Here is a 25050-nt window from a genome sequence, read left to right on the forward strand (position 1 = left end):
TTGCAATAATATTGCTATTGTAAATTATTGTGGCCACAACAATAGTGAGTGAGCCCTAACATAACATACACAATGTAGCCGATCTGTATTTTTCTGTCTGTTATCTATTTTTAGCAAAATTGCCTTATTACCTGCGATTAAAATAAACAAATGTTTGTATGCATGTCCATTAATAGCTAAATTTAGATTTTTTTATATTAAGGCTTGTTATTTTCACATAAATAGCAAGTAAAGGGTGTTTTGGTTCTATTTTTGCAAGCTTAGTGGGGCCATGTTACACTGGAGTCGTTTTCCTGCCACCCCCTCAAAATACACGTCACAATCAGGCCATTAACAAAATGATTTTTTTAAATCTTTGATACCCATGAATGGCTGAAAAAAATGTATGAATTCACCTCTCAGGAGATTTAATTCATGCTTTATGTGCGAAACACTCCTGCTGCTTACAATTTCCTTGTCATTTTCTACCACTTTCAGGAAGACGACAAAGGTGATAAAGGTTTCTTAAAACCAAGAGGCAACTTGACCCACCAAATGGTTTAATGTGCTCTACACAAGTGATGGCTATCACACGGTGAGCTTTCAACCCTGTGTTTATATGTTAGTGAACAGAAAACTGGTTACATTCCAAATATTTTTAAAGTACCTGTAAGTAAGGCCTAACCATAAATGGAATGGCCATGGTCATTCACTTTCACTCTATATTGATCATCTCCTTTAAAAACATTCCAATTTCACTTCATTAGGACAGGTTAAATGTTACTTGTCTCCGGGAGTTCAAATTGGCGGGTTTGAAAAGAATCATCATTTCGCATCTGTTGCAATGCTCAATTTTTGTTACTAAGTTACAGCAGCTCAGTTGCCATGGGTGCAGAGATACAGAGATGGTAAAGTATTAGCTTCATGTATAGACCCCCAAATAAAACAAGAATTTTCGCAGAAAAGAGATGCAATTCTCTGTCTGAAAAATGCACTTTTGCCATTCTGTCTATTATGTCCAGATGGCAATTAATCACTTATGGATCTGTTTTGTTCTGGTTCACAGATGACAATCGTTCACTATGTGCACTAAAGATGAATATTTTTTCAGTGTTGAGAAGAAGGTTTACCCAGTGTCACATACTTTAAGCTGACCGACCATGTGACGTTTGTGGAACACACATTTTCAAAATAAGATAATTATCCAGGTGAACAGCTTCTTTCATGGAAAAGAAGTCATTTTACATAAAATAGACATACACTGGCACTTTTATTCAGATTTCACCAGATGGCTGTGCCACCCACGTAATAAACAAAAAAGTCCGATGGGAACTCGGGGGTTAAGGTGGCAGCTCCCTCTCTGCAGGGCTCTCTCTCCCAAAGACCAGGTCCACAAAGCTTCCAGCAAAACTTTTCATCAATATTGATACCACATGTTCTGAACTATGCCAAATTCTGGGGTTGTCCAACAAACACCAAAGAGTCTGCACTGGCAAGTCCTCTTGTGTCATTGTACTTCCTCCCATTTTCAAAATTATACATTCATTACAGTTCAAATGGTATCCATAATGGCCATAATTTCTTAGGCTGAATAGAAATAGAAAAAAAACAGGGGAAAGGACAGTATTGATGCAGTTAATGGCTGACAAAGAATGTAAGATAGAGCAAACAGGAAATGTGACTCAGTCTTATTTAACCCCAGGATGAACATCACCTCTGCAGTTGATGGATGAGCAGGATACAAACTGCATGTTATCTTCTAGATTAACAAGACATACAATATAACGTTCATAAATGTTAGTCCAATGAACACATATTGATCAGTCCGTCCTTGAAGAATATATTTAGAATGTATGAGAAAACTGAAAACAGTTTGAAATAAATGACCACTGAGCTGGGTGTTAAAAATAACCTGGCCAATGAAGGAAAGAGAAAAGCAAGCAGAGTTACAAGGTTGTTGTTTGAATAAGCTTTATCAATGGGAGGAGAGAGAAGGGAGAGACGTGTGGGTGAGAACTTTCAGCTCACTTACAGTGTTTTAAACTTTTGTTTATACACACAAATGTACATACATATTTTTTCCCATAAATTTTGTGCCACTTGTTGCATTTAAAACAAACATTTCTTTGAAAATGTAAGAGAAAACATACAGTAGGCTATCACAGAGAGGTGTAAAAGAGGTCTGCAAAGAGTCCCAATCCCACTTTATTACAATATTTTTTATACATGAATCATGACATGACATATTTCCCACTGTTTTATGTGGACATTTGTAAGTTTTTCTATATATAAAGAACAGCAGTTTGAATCTTCAGCATCCTCAGCCCTGTCCTGACTGAGGAATTTATAAGGAGGGTTGCCAAGCAACAGTTTTTCGTTTTAAAAGATTGAAGACCTTGATTCATTGGTTTAAAAAAAACATGAACATATAGAAGGAAGTACTATAAAACCAGACATGTGTCCTTCAAACTGTTCCTTTTCTCTTTCTGTCTTTACATGAACCCCATAAATAGGAAACTTTCTCTTTTGTTTAAATTTACTAGGGAAAAAATAAGTGAAAAGGAGCTAAATAAATGAAATGAAATAAAGTCTTAATACGGCCAAGTAAATTTGGGTTCTGTGACGTCACTTAGCAGATAAAATTTCAAATATTTTTCAAAAACTTAATATAGCCTAGGCTTTTCAGTAAATCCAAAAACTTGTAAACAATATTATTGACCTAATCTATCAACCTCACCTGAAATGCATAGGCAAACGTGGCTAAAAACATCGCGATCTTGGTTCTGTCAGTTCTATTAAATGTTTAAATTCTCATCCGTTTTCCTACTTATGAAATTAAATTCTTATGTTAATTATATCGAATATATGAATATGACCTCTGACTTGTTTAATTAGTTGGCTGTAAATGTTAAAGGAGCGATCTTGCGGTTTGCTAATAATCATTGCATGTGGGGGTAGTCGTGGGATAAAACCATTATTTTCTTGATTGTTTGTTTTCTATTTTTAATGCATGGGTGGCATGCAACGTTGGTTAATGTAACGTCGTGAGTTCTCTTCCTCCTCCTCTTTATAGAAATGCACGTGGAGTACTTTACATAAGATATACGTTCTCACTGTTTGAAAGCACCGATTAAGCAAGCGCTGCATAAAATGCCTAAACAACAAATTTTCCCAATGCCAATCAGAAACATTTTGTTACAGGAACTCTGTGATGGCAACAGGATGGAGAGTTGATGCCTCTGTTTAATATTTGTCCAAATCTGGCTCTGTGCGTTGAAAGGGATCCCATATTTACCCTACGTCATCATCACAGAAGCAATGCAGAGATACTTGGAGAACAGATTCAAATCATGCACGCCCCTCCCATCATTTTTCAAGTTTGCTCTCTATATAAAGGGTCTGGATGCAGTGTTTCAATCAGGATCTTCTTCACACCAAACCAAGCGAGAGAGACAGTTGGTCAATTAGTTAACATCACCAACAGTAAAACTTAGAGGATATATGGACAAGGGAAAGCTTTATTTTTTCAAAGATAGTATCCTAAATGGTTACAAGAAGTAGCATATGCTCCAATGATGCCTAAATAGTTCTAACTGCAGGCAGTCAAGCAAAACGGAATTTCGACCCAATTTTTGTCCATTACAAAGATTCGTGGACACAAGAGAAAATGTACCGGTCTACCAAAGGAGCATCAAAAGCTCGGAGAGATCAAATCAACGCAGAGATTCGCAATCTGAAGGACTTGCTCCCTATTTCCGAAGCCGACAAAGCTCGACTTTCTTATCTTCACATTATGTCCCTCGCCTGCATTTACACAAGAAAGTCCGTCTTCTTCTCACAAGGTATGATTACATCATTTTTAAAGGACATTAGTAATAAATTGTGACTGGTGTTGTTGAGAATCGCGCACAGGTCATATCTGAGGCATCTTTGACTCTGTCCAGAGTTCTGAACGTAGCTCGTCTCTGTCTATGGTGCTGATGTTGAACTGTTTATATTTATCTGGCTTTAGATTATTATTATTTTTTAAAGCTGTAGATTGAGACAATGTTGACATTGTATATATTACAGTATTTATTTTGAGTCTTAAGCTCGAGTTAATAAGTATTTTGTGGTTATCCGTATAGCGGCGAGTCAAGAAGGGAGCGCGCTGTCCTTGCCGGAACTTTCGGAGCTCGTGCACACTTTACCCGGCTTCATGCTCGTGCTGACGAGTGAAGGAAAACTTCTGCATCTGTCGGACAATGTCGCGGAGCACCTCGGCCATTCCATGGTGAGAGAAATAAAAATATTTGAAAATAAAAATATTTGAAACTTTTAATTCGTTTGTATTACCAGTTGCGCAATTTTCTGAAACAATTATTTATGATTCGTTCAGGTGGATCTAGTCGCTCAGAGTGACAGTGTGTACGACATTATAGACCCTGCCGACCACTTTATCGTAAGGGGAAACCTTGTGCCAATCACTACACCTGACACTGGTAATTTACACTACATGTGACATTTATTAATTTACTCTGTTGGTTTGCCACCTTCTTTTTTATTTTATTATAATTATTATTATTATTTTTGCCATTCTTGCAAAATATTAAAACGTTTAAACCCCCTGTCCTCTTCCAGATCGCCTCTTTCGCTGCCGTTTCAACACTTCAAAGTTTGTAAGGAGGCAAGGATCAGGGAACAAACAGACGCTTGTCCGGGCACGCTGTCTGCCCCCTCCCTACCACACATCCACATACTGGACCTCTAACCCAGTGTGGGTGTGTTTTTGCTCCCCACTGGAGTCCCATGTCCCACACGTTTCTTCGGCCAGTAATCCTCTCCCCACCCCACCGGCTGAGCAGTCTTTCCTGCTATCTTGTTTCCAGTCTCAGCACAGCCGGGACATGAGAATCCTTGCGGCGCAAGATAGGTGAGTCCTCTGAATGTGCATTTTTCCTCTTGGCAAATGATGATGTTGTTGAGTGTGATTGAATGATTTGCATGTTTTTCTTTTCTTTCTCTGTCAGTATAAGCATGTACCTCGGCTATGACCTAGAGACTTTGCGCCATCGCTCTTGGTACAGTCTGATTCATCCTCGTGATCTCTCCCACGCCTCTGCACAGCACTGCGCCCTGCGTGAGTACACATTTGTTGTTGAGTGAAGTTTATGCTATACACCAAAAAGCTTATGTTGTGTTTTAATTGGTCATTGTGTCCATTTTCAGTGCATGAAGGAAGGGAGAGACAGGTGGAGATGGTGGTCCAAGTAGAGGCAGCTGATCACTCATGGATCTGGCTTTATTTAGTTCTTCAGCTGGAATCTGGAGAATTTCCCATCAACAGCCACAATTACGTCATAAGGTACATAATTCCTTACATTCAGTTTTAGTTATTCAGTAAAAGAATGCATTTTTTAAATAATGTCATATTATGAAAAATGGTAACGTTCTTCTCTCCTCCATCCCTCAGTGAGTCTGAAGCTTGGTCGGTGCGTCAGCAGTTGTATTCAGAGCAGAACCAGCTAGCTCTCCTGTACCAGGAGACACGACAATGCTCTGACCCTCTGTCCAGCCCAGACCAAGTCTTCACCCCCAGCAGCAGTGGCCTGTCATCCCAATCTTTTGACTTCAGCTTCATAACTTCTGGGCGGAGCTCCTCTGATGAGTTCCCCGGTACCTCTGCCCCCTCCAACCTGCCACTTGGCCCTGATCCCCTTCAAGGGTTTCCCCAGGATGAAGAAATCCATCCTCAACAGCATGGCAGTCACCAGCTGTGGCTTGCAGACTCACCAAAACAGGCATCTAGACCAGCCATCCCTATACATCTGACCAACCCGAACAGCATCTCAGATCTTTCTTTGGTTCCCCAAACCCAAACCATCCCCCCACCAGTTCCTCCATTCAAAGCTCCTCATCGCCAAAACTCAGAAGAGTTTATTTGTACACCCCCTTACACCCCTAGAGTGGGAGGGGGGAGTTTTATATTTGGTGATGAGCCATTTAATTCAGACCTGGGTGCTGTAGGTAATAGAAGGCAGTCTATGACATCAGTGTCCCTTTCTGCTGGTTTGGGGCAAACAACTCCAACCCAACACTGCCGTAAACGTCTTTACGAGACACTACCACCAACTCCGGACAGCCCAGGGAATGATGAATGCATTCTCATGGCATTGCCAGAAATCAGGGGACCTTTATTTGTAGACATCCCTCATCTCCCCTTCCATGGTCCCCCTGAAGGCCTTTTAACCCCCGAAGCCTCGCCCACTAAAAAACCCTGTTTGAGTTTCTTCTCTCAAGAGGAGAAGAGTGAAATAGAAAGAATGGAGATCTCTCTCCTAGCTCAGTATATAAGCACTTTAGCTGAAGGTTTCTGTCACAACCACCCACAAGCCAAATGTAACCCTTCATCGGCCCCCCCGCATCACGCATCTTCCCACAATCCCGCTGCATCCGTTGAGGGGCCGCACTCCTCCTTGGCTCACATTGATGTCAGTATGTTTGAGGAGAAAGCAGTAGATGGTATCCCTCTGTCATCCACCTCCCCCGTACCTCTCTCACCTTACTCATCTCCATCGATGCTCACCTACGCTCAGCGCTCCACTCCTACCCCTATGAGCCACTACTCTCCTGTTCACACCCAGGAGGAGATCACTCTGATTGGTGTACACCACCGCTGTAGCGTCCATTCGACGCAGTGTAATTGCACGGGTGGGCTGCGGGAAGCAGAGAGTCCTGAGGGAAAGGCTTTCACAGATAGTGTGATGGACGTGGAGATGATGCCTCCAATGATGTCCAACACTATTCCAGCCTCCCTGGGGTCCATCCCAGCTCAAGCTCTTCCAGCTCCCACCCCCGCTCTGCCTTGTGCCCAGTCCCTCCTAGAGGAGCTGGTCAGCATGGAACCTGTGTTTGGGGCGACTGCCCCAATGACTCCTGCCAAGAGGCAACAAGATGAGTTGTATCAACTCCCTTATCAAGGCGGTCAACAGATCTTCTACCAAGGTAAGAAAATGAGATGTAAATATTTTATACTTTATGTCAATATAAAGTTGAGACAACATTTAAAGGGTACATCAAAAATAAAATAATATGTATTTATTTATTTATTTAAATATATATATATATTACCTAAACATGAAAAAATGTAAATATTTTACACTTGTAAAAATGTCTAAACTTTGATTTTTCTTTATTTTTTTCTTACAGATGGAACAAGTGATCACATGTTTTAACATAAGTCTGTGACTTAATTCAAGTATGGCATATTGTCATCTTTTACAAAACAATTTTTTCTGATTTTTTTTACCATTTTAATCAAAGTGTAAAAAGACAAGCAAACAGATATACAGTATATGTTTATAATTCATGAAATTACATGAACATGTATCTATTCACATTGGACTGTCAGTTTGGGGAACAAAATACTTAAAATATACCTGATAAGGCCATTTTGCAAAGTGCCACTTTGTATTCACTTATAGTGAAGATTGTACTTTACAAAACAAAACAAAATATGTTGAATACTAATGACTGTATTGAAGCCATCGTAGAGTTCTACGGTTAAGTAGAGGATTGAATCCTTCTCTCTTTCTATTTGCTTTTCATTGAGCTTGTTTGCAAGATGTGTTTGTGTCAGTACATCCTTGCAGTCCATAAATATAGATTTATAATAAATGTTTATATATTGTATATTATAATAAATGATAATACAAATATTTCTTTACATTTTGTCCTTTATTCATATAAAAAACGTTGTTTGGAGATCCAGAAGTCATGTTACATAGCATTTAAATGTATCATATTTTCTTGTTTCCAGAAAGAATATCCTTGAATGATGCTCTCTTGTTATCCAAATATGTATATGAGAGTCAATTAAATGCATCAAAGCGAGGTGTATCAGTGTTTGTTCATTGTTGCTGCCCCCTCTATTGTACTCCACTCTCTCTCTCTCATTCACTGCATTTTTACTGTATCTCCATGGTTTCCTGAGACCGAGAGCAATGACTGACGCAGATGATGAGGTGCTATCTGTTTTTCCTGACGTAGCCTATGCTCTTGACTCACGGTGGAGACAATCAACCTCCTACTCACACATGCACACGCATAGAAGTCCGCTGAATGCATAGCGAATAGCCAGCCCACACTTTCCCATTATACTGTACCTGGAAGCTCATGGCGCATGATAATACCCTATATGGCCTTTCCTTCCTGCCCGACACTCTCTCAATCTCTGTTTCCATTTTTTCTCTTGTTGCCGGGTGGATGAGAGATCTTCCTTTGGCAATCTCCACCTCCAACGCCCCTAAACCATTGTTAGTTATGCACCTCTTCATTCAGTCCAATGTCCGGCGCTATACTGACCCTCCCACACAAAACCAAGGACCCAACTTCCAAAAATATCACACATTTGTCCCCCCACCGCACTCTTTGAACGAAACTCTCTGCTTCCTGTCCTTGTGAGGATGATGTACCTTCAGCAGTGAAGAGGAATAAAAATAGACAGAATTCAAAAGCGAATGCTCGGAAGGTGCACTAGGGACTAGGTGCTTATTCATTCCTCTTTCCTCCCTCTCCTCCAATCAGTCAGCTGAATTTCTTTTCATCCACCCTATTTCACACATCTGTGCTTTCTCATTCATATCGGCCCATTCATTAGTACTCCCTCTCTCTTTCCATATGACTCACCCTTACCTCTTTAACTCATCTCTTCCTTCACCACTGCCTCGCTCTTCAGCGGCCTTCAGATACGTCCACACAAATAGCTCTCGGCCACTTACATTATCATGAAAATGCAAAAATGAAGGCACTCTTGTCGTGTTTTCTGAGATGCACGATGAAAACAACCACTTACTTTGGGTGGACTATTCAAAGATAACCTAAATATCTCTTTACTAAAGCACAAATGCAGTGAGTGAAACAACATCTAATGAATCACGTTCTTCATAATAACAGAATATTGGCTGAAATAAAGACAGAAATAAAAACTTTAAGGAAGTATTAATTTGACAAATAATTGTACCTAGCTAAAGTGGCAATTTTTGCTTTTGCTTTGTAATTATTTATTGAAGAGAGTGCTCAGTGCTGACGTTTAGTGGGCATCAATGAAATTGAGGTTAATTTATTCAGCAAATGTAAATTCTGCACATCCGCTTTATTTTATAGAGTATAAAAATGCTTTAATCGATTAAAAATCTTAGGATTGTATCCTTATTACCAAACAACCAAAAATATGAAATGCTCTCTTCTTTGAAAGTAATTTTAAATAAAAGCATCTAGTAATTAAATAAATGTAATGTTAATATAAAAACATTTCTAGTAACATGTAATGGTGCACATTCTTTTGGTTTTCATCCATCAAACAACACCCCACCAACACATTACCAGCAGAGATCCAGTGTCCATTATAGTTTCCATTAAAACCAATACAATTCCCTTTATAAAAAAATATCTGTGACTTTTCAGCGGGGTGCACTTTGCTTGCGGGTGAGCATCAGCTGAGTATCTCTGCAGGACCCAACAGTTAAAGGAACAGTTTAGCCAAAAATGTAAATTCTGTCTTTACTCAACCTCAAGTTGTTTCAAATCTGTACATACTTTGTTCTGATGAACATAGAGATCTTTGTAAGAATGCTTGTAACCAAACAGTTCTTGGCCACCATTGACTAGTAGGAAATAGTAGGAAAAATTGCTTTATACATTTCTTTGTTCTGTTGAACACAAAAGAAGATATTATGAAGAATGTAGGAAAGCAAACCGCAGTTCTGTGGCACTTTTGACTACCATTGTCATTTTTCTTACTATGATAGTCAGTGGTGGGCAAGAACTGTTTGTTTACAACAAGCATTATTCCAAATATCTTTCTCTGTGTTCATCAGAGCAAAGACATTTATACAGATTTGGAACAACTCGAGGGCGAGTAAATGATGACAGAATTTTTTTTGGGGGGTGAACTGTCCCTTTAAGCCTGACACCCACCACAGGCCCTGACCCCATACTATGGCATAGAAACAATACAATAGCACAATAATTACAACAATTAAACCCATACTGCAAATTATACAGTACTCTGAGACACTGAACACACAATGGTGGGCGAAAAAATGTAGACTGCTTGAAATGTTCCTGCTTTGAATGGCACCGTATACTGTATACAAACCACAATCAGAGGCTCTTTTATGTTGTGTTCTATACCGTGGTTTTGATTGCAGTGATAGAGGAATTGTAGATGTTGTATAATTTGATGTAAATGTATTCAATTGATAGACAGTGAAAACTCATCCGCTAGGGGGCGCTAAGAGCCAATGCAGACTTGAGCGCGACATTGGTCTTGGATACAGAGGAAGATTCTTCCGGGTCGATGTATATTCAACATGGTGGCGAGCATGGCACTATTGCACTATAAAGGTTGAACATTTAGTCCTCGTTTTTCTGTCTGAATATTACAATTTCGGGAACGTGCGTGCAGGTACATATAATACGAGTCATATAATTTTGCGTTGTCACAGTATACTTATTTGCCTCTCACTGTGATATTGACATGATACACATGTTATGAATTGTGCGGTGATTTAACTTTGCAAATGTTTTACGTGCAGAATAAACAGGATGGCGTTTTTAGGGACCTTAAGACCAATGCTGTCCTCTGTTCTGCAGGGTGAGTCTCACAAACATCTCACTTCTGTCGTTGACTACAAAATAATGAATAAATAATGATAATAAAGATGACATTCTCAATTTAATTATCTTCTTAGCAGCATCCCGTTCTGTATACTCGTGGCCTGGACCTGTGTTCACCAGGACAATGGCCACACTTAACCAGATGCATCGTAAGGGAAAACCTTCCCCACCTCCTAAAAAGGTCAGTGCCACCTTTGGACGGCCACAGCTGAAAGCTGTAGTCCTGAAGACTATGATCAGGAAGCCAAAGAAACCAAACTCTGCAAACCGCAAGTGTGCGAGAGTACGTCTCTCCAATGGTAAAGAAGCTGTCGTGTTCATCCCAGGAGAAGGTCACAACCTCCAGGAGCATAATGTGGTGTTGGTACAAGGAGGACGGACACAGGACTTACCTGGGGTCAAACTTACTGTAGTCAGAGGGAAATATGACTGTGCACATGTAGTCAAGAAGAAACAGTAATCAACTATAGATTTAAGTAGTCTGTTAAAAAGACATGTTAACTTCATTTTCTTTTTTAAAACAACAGTGTACATTTGATTTTCATAGTTTATACAGTTGCATATGTGATACATAAAGCGTAATGTGACTTTAACAACGTGATGAGTTGTCAGTCCTGATGGTCAAGGATTCATACATATATTTGATCTTAACAGTCCTATATTGTTGTTTTGGCAAACTTGGCAAAGTCATCTTTTGGTTATGATTTTTTGAAACTTTTTCTGTTAAAGTGTGTCTTGTTTTGATAAAAATCATTGTTGAAAGTGAATTACGTTGTGGCTCTTCACTGTTACTACTTACTGACATAAAAAGACAAGGTTCCTTTTTATCACCATGTACTATAATTGTATAATACCTTAAGAAGGCAGCTACAATAATCTACAGCTGTCACTTTTAGTTTTTTCTACCTTACTTTCTGTGAGTAAAGATTACTTCACCTAATTAATATTCATGAGTCAAGCTGATATGATTGATAACAAATGCAGGAAATAATTTTCACAAGAAACCAAATTTGTCTTCATAGAATGAAACAGTCAGGAAATAAGCATGTTTTAATCTAGTGTATGAATAGTGTGTGTCCTTCATTTTAATGGACCCTAAGTTAGTATTTAATTTCATGTTATGGTACAACCCGCATAGATTCCAATCCTATTGCACAATAGTTGCCTGAACTCTATTGGAGAATGAAAATCCTGTTTGGCAGGGTCCTGCTGGGTCTTAGGTTTTTCTCATGCGCATTTCAACTGTCTATCAGGCTGTGCCTTAACTTCATCAGGTACGTAGCTTTGAAAAGGCATACTAATCTATATGTATTTGTATTTTATATTCGTCTACACTGCAGAATTTAAAGTGCTAAATTTATCCAGTTTATGTGCAACATGATGTCTACATAACAAACTGATAATATGAAGCTAACCTACTGTGTTTATCTCCGAGGCATGGAGGCAATATATGAGGTAGAGGTGACCACAGGCTCAATGACCCATGCTGGTACTTTTGACAATGTATTCATTACTCTGATTGGCACACAAGGAGAAAGTGAGCGGACCAAACTTGGGATTTTAAGATGGGAATGGTGAGATTTATGTGCTTGTGAAAAATGTACCTTTATATAATTTTAAAAATCTGTATAATTGGGTTTTATTTGTGATATCACTACAGAAAGTTCATATAAAAAACTGATTGCTAACTGGAAATTGTTAATACTTATGTGAATTATATTGAAACCATGGTATTTTTCCTTGAATAGAAAGTGAAGTACAAAGTGGCCACCAAGTCCATCCTTGCCACCCTCCTGCTGGTCAGGCTTGAGAAAGATATGTTCCTACCAGAGAATGACTGGTTCTGCTCTATGATAAGTGTGAAAACTCCTGAGCAGGATGTGATCTTTTTCCCAAGTTATCACTGGATGGTAGAAAGGGAGGTGATTGAGCTTCGAGAGGCTAAAGGTTTGCGTGTCTATTCATTACGAATAATTACAGGCAGCTACATTGTTAAAGGGATAGCTCACATAAAAAAATCTGTCATCATTTATTCACCCTCATTTTGTTCATATATTGAATTATATTAATCTATTGACTATGTTAATCTTTAAAATCATTTAAGTGATTTTTTTCAGAGGGACATTAAAAAAGATTAAAGATCCACTAGTTAATTTCTCTAAAATGTACATATATTATTAAGTTTATTTAATGAAAATAAGTATTTAATAAACCAATTATATTTTTAATATACACTTCTTATTTTTTGGTGAATTCTACTATAAATATTTGAGTTACTCAGATTTTTTACTTATATTTGCTTATTTAATCAGCATATTTCATTGATTTCACAGCTTTAAAATGTATCAAATTCTTTTGAGTGTACATTTTTTCACGTAAAATTAGTTACATTTTTCTGTACAGCTGAGTGTGTACGTCACCATTCGTAAGAAAACACTATCACAACTTTCATTTCATGTAGACTTTAAATCTTGTTTCTCATTCCCAAAGAGCCATAAAACAAAACTCATTCTGAGTGTCATAAATCATGCATAACAGGGTTAGTGAGAAACTGCTTAACGGCATTATATTGAGTAAACTGCAATAATCATGAATATGTATTTGGTAAATACACCGTATTAACTTTTATTTCTGTGAATTTGTCAATATTACAAAGATTGTTTATGCATCAGATTTCAACAGACAGTATTTGAAGCACACAAAAAACATTTTATTTTTGTGGTTCAAATAAGACAATTTTAACATACTTACATATTTTATGCACCAACATTCTCACTATAATTTTGTAAAAGAAAAAAAAGTATAAATTATAATATGTTTTTCATGTGTTTAATACAAAAAGCAGGAGTAACAGTAAGTTCCACTACAGTACACGCGGCTCTTTTTCCCCCCAACACCTTTTTCTGGTATAAAACAATGCAACACCATTACTCTCCAAACTTCAACATGAGATTCAACAAGTGGCATTCAAACACTCTCTCTTTTTAACAAGTCAGCGCTGCAATTGGGGGTTTAGTTCATCAATGCACCGCCAAAGGTTTTCATTTTTCTCCGGGTAGTGATTTTCTTTGATTTTCTTTTTAATGTAGCGTGCCGTCTCCTCCCGCGCATGCTGGCTGGAACTAGTAGATATCGGCAGGAGGTCCTTGAGCAGCTCCTGGTTGGCCTCCACTGACAAACCCAGCAGAAAGCGCAGAAAAATGTCAAAGTTGCTGTTCTTGCAGGATAACACCTTGTCCACTGCACTCTTGAGCAGATCTGACAAAGAAACCTTCAAGACCTTCAACTTGCTGGACTCCAGAACGTTCTTCCCTAGTTTTCTGAAACAGTAGAAGACGTGAAGAGCGGCCATGTATTCCTGAATGGTCGGATGGGTAAAGCAGCTCACCCTCTCCGTGTACATCACAAATTTATCTCTGTAATACTCGGAGCAGAGGCCGCTGCACACCACGGCGGGGTAAGTGTCCATATCGATCTCTTCCAAGTGCTCTTTCTCCATCTTAAACTGGTCCTTTTCCAGCATGATGTATGCCAGCTTTGTGAGCTTAATGAGCAGTTTGTTCGCGGTAACATCTTTGGTCTCTTCAGATGGGCTGTTCTGCAGTTTTTGAATGCACATTTGAGTGTGAAAATGCAGCATGCTGGTGTAGAGATTGGTAAGAGTTTTTGGCAGCTTGGCTGATGGCGGAAGAGTCTGAAACTGTTGCTGAAGCACTTTCGATGCCACCCAGCAGAACAATGGCAGGTGGCACATAATGTACAGCGTCTTGGAAGCCTTAAGGTGGTCGATCACTCTCTCAGCCAGGGCTTGGTTTTCAATCGTTCTCCTGAAATAAGCCTCTCTCTGGTCGTTGTTGAAGCCGCGTACCTCCAGGAGCTGGTGGACGTGTTCCGGTGGGATCGCGTCGAGAGCTCCCGGCCTGGAAATGACCAAGACAGAGCAGTTATAGAGCAGATTACCCCTGATGAGGTTGGTGATCAACACCTGCACGGTCGTGGGCCTATTCGAGTCGCACCAATACACGGTCTTGCGGAATTCGAAGTTGATGTGACTGTCATCCAAGCCGTCGCATATGAACATAACCGGGCAGCCCTCAAAATCGAGAGTCTCCACCTCTTTCATTTCTGGATAGAGTGCGTTTATTAAACTCAACAGGGTGTATTCTTCATCTTGCATTTGGTTTAGTTCTCTGAAGTGCAGAGGCAGGAGGAAGAAAATGTCTTGGTGTGTTTTTCCATCCACCCAGTCGAGGATGAAGTGCTGAACTGCTAATGATTTTCCACATCCGGGGCTTCCCTTGGCTAGCACTGACCTCACATGTCTCATCCTTCTATTTTCCGGTGCCAATATGTCCTTTGATGATAACGGCTTTCTGTTCACTTTGCCAGTCTCGGCAAGGTCTTCAACCTTTGGTCTGAACTCATGCTCGGTATTCACGGCTGCATTAATGCCATCTGAGATGTAAAGATCTGTATAGACAGATTCAAAGCGGACTGGCTGTCCTTGTTGGCCAAAACCCTCATGTACCATCTCGAACTTCCTCTTAAGAGTCAATTTCAACTCGTAGCGCACTTTAACTGTGGGAAACAAAAACAACTTTAAAACAACAATCTGAAATGCACAGTTTTGTGGGAAAAGTATGTAACGTACTTCTCTTGCATAGTCCTTCCAGATATTCGACCAGCCTCTTTAAGTTCATGGTTTTCAGGAGCACAAGCGTTATATTCAGGGACACCTCAAGATCACAGAGCTCCAGCATTTTATCCACCAGATTCACGAGATCAAGTCCATCCAGGGGATCACGAAAGATCTCAGGATATCTCTCCCAAAGCAGTTTCCTGAAGCGCTTCAATTCATCTACTGTGAGTTTCTGTAGGCAGGTTGAGAGGGCCTGAAATAAAACAAAAATATACGTTTTCCCAACTCATGGTGACGGATTGTGAAAGCTTTAGCATGATTTAGTATCAAAATTGAATGAGTTATGATTTCAAATAGAATAGACGACAACGTGCTGCAAGCTTCACCTTGAAGGCAAATTCCACTGTCATCGCCGGGTGTCTTGCTTCTGGGTCTACTTGTAACTCTGGTTTCACAGGTACAGGAGCACTTTGTTGTTTTTGGCCTCGATCTTTTGACCTGGTTTTCTTCCTTGAGCTTTATATATTATAATATATATGAATATATTTTATATATATACATTGGAAACTTTGTTATGAAGATTATAAATTACCTCATATAACTAATATACCACCTCTATGTTTTAAAACAATATAATATGATATTTATAATAAATGACAATAAAACTGATTTACTCTGGGAGAGACAGAAACCTGAAACTGTACCTTTCTTCTACATTGTCCTCCATATTAACATCATCATCATCAGAAACATCAAAGGAGACACTGCTAGAGGCAGATGAGTCTCGCCTTTCCAAATGAACCCTGTGGAAAGATGATATGGTGAGAATTGGATCTACAAGACCAACAACCTAAGCTAAAAGAACACAGGGAGCAAAGTCGATGCTCATTCAAGAAACCTTTTTTGCACCCGATTACATTGCATATTTGACCAATGATGTCTTTACTTGACACAGAGACAGTAAATGGACAATAAACAAACCCTAATACAGCTATAAAGTCATACCACCCTACTAAAAAACATTAAAATGTTTCAATACAAGATTCCATTGTAAACCATCTCCTGTTTTCTTTATTTAATGTGTTCTACAAATAGAGACCCACTGCGAACTCTATAGTTTCCATCAAGACCAATAATATCAATACAATTTTTGTGATGTTTTTTTAAGCAGGGCAGTCAAAAATTCGTCTTGTAGGTACATAAAGATGTGACGCAAACTCACTTTGTTTCACATGGTTCTTGCCATGTATCTGAATCTGACCACTGGTTGCTGTGCCAGGAAGAATAGCTTAAAGCGGGTGACTCTGCTCTCTCCACGTGTCTGGTAAGGGTCAGAAAAATAAGAAAATGTAGTTTATACGAAAAGACAACTTGATTAATTAACATTGTAAGGAAACGTGACAGATATAATTTGGGTTACGGCGTGTCCGTCATGTCACCAGCAGGTGTCGCTTTTACATAACATGCGTGCGTCCTAAATACACGTCAAGCGAAAACATTATTAGCTGAAATTTCAGATTGCCGAAAACAGTTTTACCCCACAGGTTCTGAGTATCCGAGGACAAAAGGCAGTGTCCGTTGAGGGATGATGTCAAGCTCTTCTTCTCCATTCTCACTCCCATATGCGGAAGCCCCGACACCCAATGGTATACTGTTGTCAGACGCCATATCGGCTGCGTCGTCCTCCATTTCTGCAGCTTTTCCCGTGTTTGAAAATCTGCGTTGTTTCCCTGAATACATGACACACATATATTGCAAGGTTCATTTACGTTTTAATGTAACCGTAGCTGATTTGAATTGGCCATGTATCTGCCTATGGGCTGCAGCATTACGTAACTGGACATAAAAACAATGATTTGTTATAATATAACATTAGCATTGCCGTTGGATTAACGTTACTTACGTTGTATAGAAAACTAACCTTAGTAATTGATTGTAACATTGGTAACTGCTCATTTATGACAAAAAAATATCGATGCAAGAAACAAGTTTACCTACAGAAGCTATGTGCTGATTTTACCTTTATTTCCGTAACGTTAGATGCATCTGACTCAGCAGTCACTTCGGTTTGGTTAACGTTTTGTTCTGTATGATAACAACTGTTGCTTTACTATAGTATCATATTTTAGCTTTTAAAAAAATATGTTAGTTAGTAGTTATTTTTAGACATGTATGTGTCCAGGTTAAGTTAGACATGTACGTTCCTAAACCTCGGCGCACAGAGCACTTTCGGTTTGAAAGAAGTTGTCGACTTCCTTTCTTTCTTAAAGGGACAGTAAGAACATTTTGTAACTTAGAAATATTTTTCGGGTTCTTATACATGAAAAATAAATGTATTTACATTACTTTAAGTATTAGTTTTATCTATTTAAATTTGATAATATAGAGCTTATAAAAATAGGAATAAACGATAGTAATAAATCTACTTTAAATTCGTGGCCAGTTACATTTTTGATTAAGTTGACTTTCAGTCCCACGCCGTGTTGGCTTTTATGTAAGTTTAAAAAATGAGTAGTCAGTTTTCGTTTTTTGGTAAGATATAGAGCAAGCTCATCTGCCACCTGCCACAGTGTATTGTTATGTGACTTCTCTGTGTGGTTGTTCAGGGGTTAAGTGGCTATGGGAACAGATCAAGGCTTTGTTCTGATGTTTGTTCTTTGTTTGTAGATTGTCTATTGTCACCATGTTCTTGAGTCACTGGATAATTTACATAAGGTTAATATGGGCAATTTTGTGTTAGTTCGGGCTTTTGCCTGCATTGTAATAACAATGAGTTTATTTCTTGTTACTTTCAGGAAAAAAAACAAAAGCATGGAAGTTTACCATGTGCTGGTGACAGATGATAAACAATGATGCCATAGAATATCAAACGCTAAGGTACTGAGCAGAGTGGATTATCACAATTTGTTTAAATTCTGATATGCACAAATTAAAACCATCTAGTGGTCAAAGTATATGAATACATACTTTGGTCCATAGTAATTTTCAAAATCATAATTTGTTGTTTTTTACATTACTTAAAGTGATAGTTCACCCAAAAATGAACATGCCATTTCAAACCTGTTTGACTTTCTTTATTCCGCAGAACACAAAGTCAACCTAAAGTTGGTAATCGAACAGCGCCGGCACCCATTCACTTCTATCGTATGGACACGAAAACAATGCAAGTGAATGGTTGCCAGTTAACAACATTCTTCAAAATATCTTCTTTTGTGTTCTGCAGAAGAAAAAGTCATACTGGTTTGAAATGACATGAGGGTGAATAAGTGATGACAGAATTTTCATTTTTGGGTTAACTATCACTTTAACTTTGTTGGTTTCCTTCACTACTTTTCTACTCCATGTTTTAAAAAGTTATCTGACACCTCTGTGGTGAAGGATCACACTCTGTTGTGACATTGTGAATATAAAGAGTTGATTTAGTATCCATATTTAAAAGGCCTGAATTCCCACTGTTGAATGCCACCAATCTTATGCATAGACTAGTTGTTTAAGCCCTATAGTCTTAAGTGCAGATGGTGGAAGACTGAGTCTTAAATAGAGCAGCTCTTGAACCTTGATCCTTCTCCTCCCCTTGTTCCTTAAAAGCCTCTCTCAATGGCCCTGCAGGCTGCAAGGAATAAGAACATCTGTCAGCAATGCACACTGCCCTCGTTTTACCCTCATGTTACTTTCTGTACTCCTTACTTTGTGTAATCCTTCTTTCATTTTGGTTTCATTATTAATTTATTAATTTTAGAAATAATACTATAAAAATTTGTCACAATACAGCTCTGTAAGCGCCATCTAGGGTTAATGTTGTCGATGTGGGATCAATTCATTGTCAAATTAACCAAGCTGTTTTATCTGTCATGTCGTGGAGATGTTTCTATGGGTACAGTGTTTCTTGGCTTAATTGGGACAGGCTAGTGGAATGAAAGTCAGCCTTCGGCATTGCACGTTTCCCCTTGAATGATCATGCACAAAGGCCCGACTATAGGTCATTTCATTTCTGAGAACAGTATGCATTTAACAGACCTCTTCCAAATGGCATTTTATGAAAATGTAGAAAATGTGCATGTTTATAGAAGATGTGGTTGTCTTTGTGAGGGCGTTTAAAAAAGAAAAGAAATGAAGGTGAACATTTTAGGTGGTTCACGCCAGTTAAAAAATCTCATTAGTTAACTCGTGTTTTGCTTTTGTTCTACTGGTGTCCACAGGTTTGTGTGTGGAGATGAAAATATTTCTAGGAATCTATGAGATGAAATGAAGGTGTGCACCTGCCTGACTTGGTTGGTCCATGGGAGCTGTCAGTGTAATTGAATAAATACATTTAGTTGTTCATCTCCCCTGGGTTTTAGGGTTAAGTAATAGGCTAAGTTATGATTGGTCAGGTGTGATAAATGCTTTATTGTAATCTATTTACATGCGCGATAAAATACACACTCATATTTTATACATTTTCGATATACTCTCTTCGCTGTACATCGTGTTCGCGCACAGCTCAATTATGGAGATGTTTCCGCTGCATGACGGCTCATTTGCCAGAGCCATCGACTGGCAAGAATGGACGAGGCGCGAGTCATACGAGTGCGCGAGAGGGGCGCGCGTGCAGACTACTGTTTACGCTAACACCTGGAGACGAGGCAGACAGCTGCGTGAATTCACCGTTGTTTTTCTCCCGTGCTTCAGTATTACTGTTATGGGATGAGAAAACGAAGGCGTCGCGATTAAATATGATAGAAAGGAAGATGATGCGTAATGCGTGGCAACAGGGCAAGGCAAATCTAATGTTTCGACAGCTGTCTCACAAAGACGAATGCGAAGGAATGCAGCTATAAAGGGAAATGCATTGAACTTGAATGACCACAAGCGCCTCGTTTGCAAGAACCGCTACAGAATTTACAGTGTAAACATGCAGCGGATGATGAAGAATAAGCAGAGCTCTCTCTGAGCGCGGATCTTATAGCTGAAATCGGAGTGCGCCGAAGCGCATCTTTCGTACCTTTGTTTGGCACCCATTGCACAAACTTTCACAATGGCTCTGGTCATGGAACCTGTGAGCAGGTGGTCAACCAGCCAGGTGGTCGATTGGATGAAAGGTATTGACATCCATATGTTTTATTGTAACAATTGATGCCAAAACAAATCGTTATTTCTTTTATCTCATTGCATTTATTGGCCTGTATCCATTTAATGCAGATGCTACATTTGCAAGCTGTTACAGCATTTAAGTCTGAGCTGCGTATACTCATTTTAAGGAGCGTTACGTGCAAGCGAAGCGCGAGCGCGCATTCAAGATGTCATGATTTTTGCTGTACTTGTAGCAGGATTTGACACATACATTTGATGTTAACGACACGCCTAAAATGACGAAGGTATCGGAATGTATTTAAATAAATGATGCGAATGAATGTATTTGGTTGAGTAGTCACGTCACCTCCTGAAACCGAATGCGAAGTGACGGGTCACGTGGAGGCTAAGCGATCAGCTGGGTTCCCTCTGGCAGTCAAATGGCTCAATGGTCCGTTCACTAGAATTCATCTATATATATTTCATTTATTTTGTTTAGGGGGTGTTATGGGGAACTCAAAACTCGTTTTAGAATCGTTGCTTTTTACCACACAGTAAAAATCTTGAGCATTAGAATAAGGTGTACCCTTTCTGACCAACATTATTTGGGTGTACTGTAATTGAGTGGGGTTTTTAGGCTGTCTGAATGATGTGGGAAAAATAGAAGAGACAATTATTGTGATTCGTGACTCAAAGGACAAAAAGGGTCCTCTCCCGTTTTTCTATCCGTGTATGATAATAATAAAAAACTGTATTGCTTCAGATGTGTTTCCTAATAAGGTAGATCAGCATCTCACTTTCTTTCACCCCTCTGATTACTCAGAAGACACATGTTCATCTTCTGTACACCGTGTACCTGTGTAAGAACATGTCTGCAGGTGCTTTTCAATGATAATCAGCTGTATTAGATGTACAATAATGTGCACTTGTATGACTGCATGTTATCCATCCATGTTTGAGGATGCTTTGGCTTGAGTTTTGTTTGTGTCAGATGGCGTGTTGATCCGTTTGCGTAAATAAGGCGATGGCTCATAGAAGGAGGCTTTCACGTGTTATTCACTTATTCATGCGTCTGTTGCTCATACGCAGGCACGTGACTGATGTGCTTTGTACCTTGTGCTGTATATATGCAGTACAAATAATGTAACTGTCTAGGTAAACAACATTGTTGCATGCGTTAATATCGGGCCCAGTGCTATGCTGGCTGGACTGCAGGGAAATCAGATATTCTAGATGGGCAACAATTTTTCTAGCAATATAATCATAATTCATTGCATGCATACTAACTTTGGCATGTTTTCTGTGATTAAATTAACAGATCATTATTTAATAGACAATACAAATAAAAAGTACTTCATGGTTTTTTTTTTATTGTCAGCTGGACATTTTTGAAGAGGCCCAAGGAAAATCTCCCCCTATATACCCTGCCAAAACGCATGAGTGTAAATGTAAAGAAGGAAATCATAAAGAAGGTTAAAAGATAGCAGAGGGAAATGTTTTTCCCAAGGGAATACCAAAAGGAGTTTCTTATGCTGTTTGTGCACTCAGCATGCCCGCAAGTGCGTGCTGTTGCTCTGTAAGTTAACCTTTCCTGAGGGGCTGTAGAGAATTCTAGTAGGGTTCAGTCATTTTCTTGACATGGCTAATGCTTTGGTTGTAAGAAGCTGGGGAATTTTAGCGACAACCGTCTGTTATGTTCATAAAAATCCTGCATCTGCTTTCTCAGCTGCTTTAAACACACGGAGGAGCAGAAGATAATGCGTTTATGCACACAATTATTACAGCCTTTTGATCAATGCTCATACACAATACATGCATGATATTAGAACCAACTGTTCTTTAAATTCACATGTATGTAGATGTATGCAGGGCTGGACTAGGATGTTAAATTGCGAGTGGCAGGTTGTGCTGCTGTCATTGCGTTTCCTGCATACATGTCCGATTCGCAATTGCATTCGCGTTCCGTTCACGCGCCTGATTCACGCTTCTAATCCGTCCATCTCTCTGGCCCATACGTCCGTTTCGGCCCAAAAAGTACATCGGCCCACCGGGAAAATGCCCGGTATGTCCGATTACCAATCCAGCCCTGGATGGATGAAAAGTCCGCTTACATGCTGCCCACGTACCCGCACACTGAGTCACACACAGTGCCACATACACTGTATGTCCTTTAGTACATCTCGGTATGTTCCCAATGTAAATAGTCTATGAAAACAATGTTACAGAGGGGTAGGTTTTTATTTTAGCTTACACATGGATGCCATTAAGTGTAAGAGAGAGATCAGATGAATAACAACTGTTAGTACAGTACCACCCTGCCCTGCCTAACATGCCAGTGTCATGCCCTGTTTTATGACTCTGTAAATGAGTTTATGATGGTAATGTGATTGATTCAATCAGATACACACTTGAGTGTTTTTGTAGTATATAAGTATATTGGGGGTATGGAGTGTTAACTGTAACTAATAGCCTACAGTTTATAATATTCACTCATACTTGTATTAAAAATACATGGTGTTTCCTGTTTAAATGTAAGCATACTGAGATTACTGAAATTATTGTTGCATCTGTAACAATACGGTTCAGGGATTATGCCCCCAGGTGGTATCTCTGAGGGCCGAATGGCAACCTTCCTAATGCAGAAGAGCCCTGTGACCTTCCCTCTGTGCTCTTTTACGGCCCCCATCTGACGCTTCCTGTGACTCACTCCGAAGCCCTCCCTGTGAGAGGTGCCATGGGCATTCTGGGTAGAATAATAGCAGCAAATCCAATAAAAGTGCACACAATGGGGCTCATATATAGCCTTGATTAAATGCCTGTTTCACTAATCTATTTTTGTGGTAATAAAGCTGAGCTGTTCTAGAGGATTTCACACATATCGACACAGCCTGTTGTGCGGATTGTTGACAGACTCTGGGAAATGACTACAATAGCTGTGTGCCGTTACAATATTGTGCAGATATCTGCCTGACATAACAGATAAATGGCCTATCTAAAAATGTCATAGCGCTGTAAAGTCAATTGAATTATCCTATTGAAACAGGGAGATGGTGCAGGGCTCATATCAAAAGGGGTCATCCCATTTTTAAAAATAGCCCATAGATTTGAATTTCTGAATTATGATTGGCTTTTTTGCGCTGTTACTTAGTAGTGAGTATATGTTAGTTAGTAGTGAGCGTTCTCATAGAAAGCAGTTCATTGGACAAAAAATTGACATGCCCACAAGTGCAAGACGAGTCAGTAATATTTTGGATTGTTTTCTAGAAAAGTGAGGATGTGAGTTTTGAATGCATATAAATCTGGCTTAATTAGAATTCTGTCATATAGATGGCCTTAAAAATAACGGATATGTAAACTATAACTAAGGCCACAATGTTTTGGAAAATACCTTTTTTTGTGGTGGTTTTTCTTGCGAATCCAATGCAAGTCAATGTGTACCGCCGTTGTTCTGTTACCATCATTCTTCAAAATATCTTTTGTGTTCTGCAGAAGAAAGAAAGTCATACTGGTTTAAAATAAAAAGAAGGTGAGTGAATGATGACAGAATATTCATTTTTGGGTGAACTGTCCCTTTAATGTTTTTTCGTGTGTGTGCGCTTCATCTGGGTCATTTGGCAGAGTGTGTAAACATCCATTATTTTTACAGTTACGAAGCTCCCAATCCCTCATTGTTCTGGGTCATGCCAATTCATAGATTTAGGGCAGATAAAAGGTTTTCGGGTCACATTTGAAGTGGACCGGCTTTTAAGCTGCTTTAAAAGTGCAACTTTTCATACGGTGCTCCTTTCTTAACCTACTTGCACATGCTATATCTTCTTCGATTCTAGCTGCTGGCCGACCACCCGCCTCACTTGACAGAGATAAATGGTCGCACATGAATGTGCTGTGCTCTTCTTTGTAGTATTTAACACAACTTAGCCACAGCGGCTGCAATTAACAGCAGATTAATGTCCTCCTTATCAATGAGTTTACTGTTTGTGTACACAGGCACTTTCTGTGTCAGCCGCAGGGAGAGCACGCTTCACTATGAGGATTAGTTGAACTGCTCTGAAGAACACTTCATGAACACTTACTTTCATGTTGCTTTTTATAATAATTGTGAAAGTTTTCTGAACAATGCATTATCTTCCAATTTATCAGATAGTTTAGGATTTAACATCAGTCCCAACTAGTTTTGTGGTAGGGTCTCTTGTGAATCTGTATCTATCAAACCCTTGCGACTCAGAGCTGTGAGCAATTCAGAATCTTAATAATAATATTCCGTCGAATATTAACATCGAATAGCATAACAATACAAATGTCACATAAAGGAATCTCTGAATGTTTCATTGATAAAAGTATTAGATGCTGCATTGCTGGTTATTTATTTATTTATTCGTCTATGACATAAATCTCACACATAAGCTTCTCATCTCATTGCCTTTTTTGTCTTGGTAATGAGGTCCTGCTCAAATGCTTTCCCCGTCGCTGTACCATCTCTATAGCAACATACAGTGACAAACTTTGATGATTCCTTCATTCGGAACGGGTTTAGATCAGCCTGGTAAAGAAGTGGATTCGTTAAGCCCCTAAATAGCTTGCAAAGCCAAATGCTTGCTTTCAGCTCTTTTGCCGAAAGTAGAAATTTGTAACTTTCTTCTTACTCTACTTTAAATATGTGCAACGTGCAGCTGCCGGAGATGTTATGTGTTGAATGGGGTATTTGACATGCTCTGTAAGCT

General features: G+C 39.2%; 4 protein-coding genes and 1 long non-coding RNA gene across 6 annotated transcripts in view; 4 read left to right on the forward strand and 1 right to left on the reverse strand.

The window, feature by feature from the left end:
• The first annotated feature begins 3417 nt into the window (after positions 1–3417).
• On the forward strand, positions 3418–7844 carry npas4b (neuronal PAS domain protein 4b). Its single transcript, XM_057359714.1, has 8 exons — positions 3418–3821; positions 4107–4252; positions 4358–4460; positions 4600–4891; positions 4989–5098; positions 5188–5323; positions 5432–6963; positions 7168–7844. The coding sequence occupies exons 1-8, from the start codon at positions 3647–3649 to the stop codon at positions 7191–7193; spliced, it is 2520 nt and encodes an 839-aa protein (XP_057215697.1). The 5' UTR covers positions 3418–3646; the 3' UTR covers positions 7194–7844.
• Positions 7845–10308: 2464 nt separating this feature from the next.
• On the forward strand, positions 10309–11405 carry mrps12 (mitochondrial ribosomal protein S12). Of its 2 annotated transcripts, none has more exons than XM_057359734.1 (3): positions 10309–10426; positions 10557–10615; positions 10713–11405. In XM_057359734.1, the coding sequence occupies exons 2-3, from the start codon at positions 10567–10569 to the stop codon at positions 11096–11098; spliced, it is 435 nt and encodes a 144-aa protein (XP_057215717.1). In that variant the 5' UTR covers positions 10309–10426; positions 10557–10566; the 3' UTR covers positions 11099–11405. The 2 variants fall into 2 exon arrangements, with proteins under 2 accessions (XP_057215717.1, XP_057215718.1); XM_057359735.1 differs by having other exon boundaries at positions 10716–11405.
• Positions 11406–11886: 481 nt separating this feature from the next.
• On the forward strand, positions 11887–12775 carry LOC130569837 (uncharacterized). The gene is made up of 3 exons (XR_008964901.1): positions 11887–11912; positions 12074–12212; positions 12387–12775. It is a non-coding gene; the product is annotated as an uncharacterized LOC130569837 (long non-coding RNA).
• A 455-nt stretch (positions 12776–13230) lies between these two features.
• On the reverse strand, positions 13231–17503 carry nlrc3l1 (NLR family, CARD domain containing 3-like 1). Its single transcript, XM_057359715.1, has 7 exons — positions 17298–17503; positions 16815–17007; positions 16500–16598; positions 15982–16080; positions 15664–15793; positions 15290–15530; positions 13231–15216 (listed from the first exon to the last, which is right to left on the reverse strand). Exons 2-7 carry the CDS (start codon positions 16964–16966, stop codon positions 13631–13633), a joined length of 2307 nt encoding a protein of 768 aa, XP_057215698.1. The 5' UTR covers positions 16967–17007; positions 17298–17503; the 3' UTR covers positions 13231–13630.
• A 2290-nt stretch (positions 17504–19793) lies between these two features.
• cnksr2b (connector enhancer of kinase suppressor of Ras 2b) overlaps positions 19794–25050 on the forward strand; it is a 33430-nt gene continuing 28173 nt past the window's right edge. Inside the window, 1 exon segment of the mRNA XM_057359711.1 lies at positions 19794–20358. Coding sequence (XP_057215694.1) covers positions 20295–20358 — 64 coding nt within the window. The 5' untranslated portion in view covers positions 19794–20294.

This window comes from Triplophysa rosa, linkage group LG19 (genome assembly GCF_024868665.1).
Source record: "Triplophysa rosa linkage group LG19, Trosa_1v2, whole genome shotgun sequence".
In the NCBI taxonomy this organism is placed as follows: domain Eukaryota; kingdom Metazoa; phylum Chordata; class Actinopteri; order Cypriniformes; family Nemacheilidae; genus Triplophysa; species Triplophysa rosa.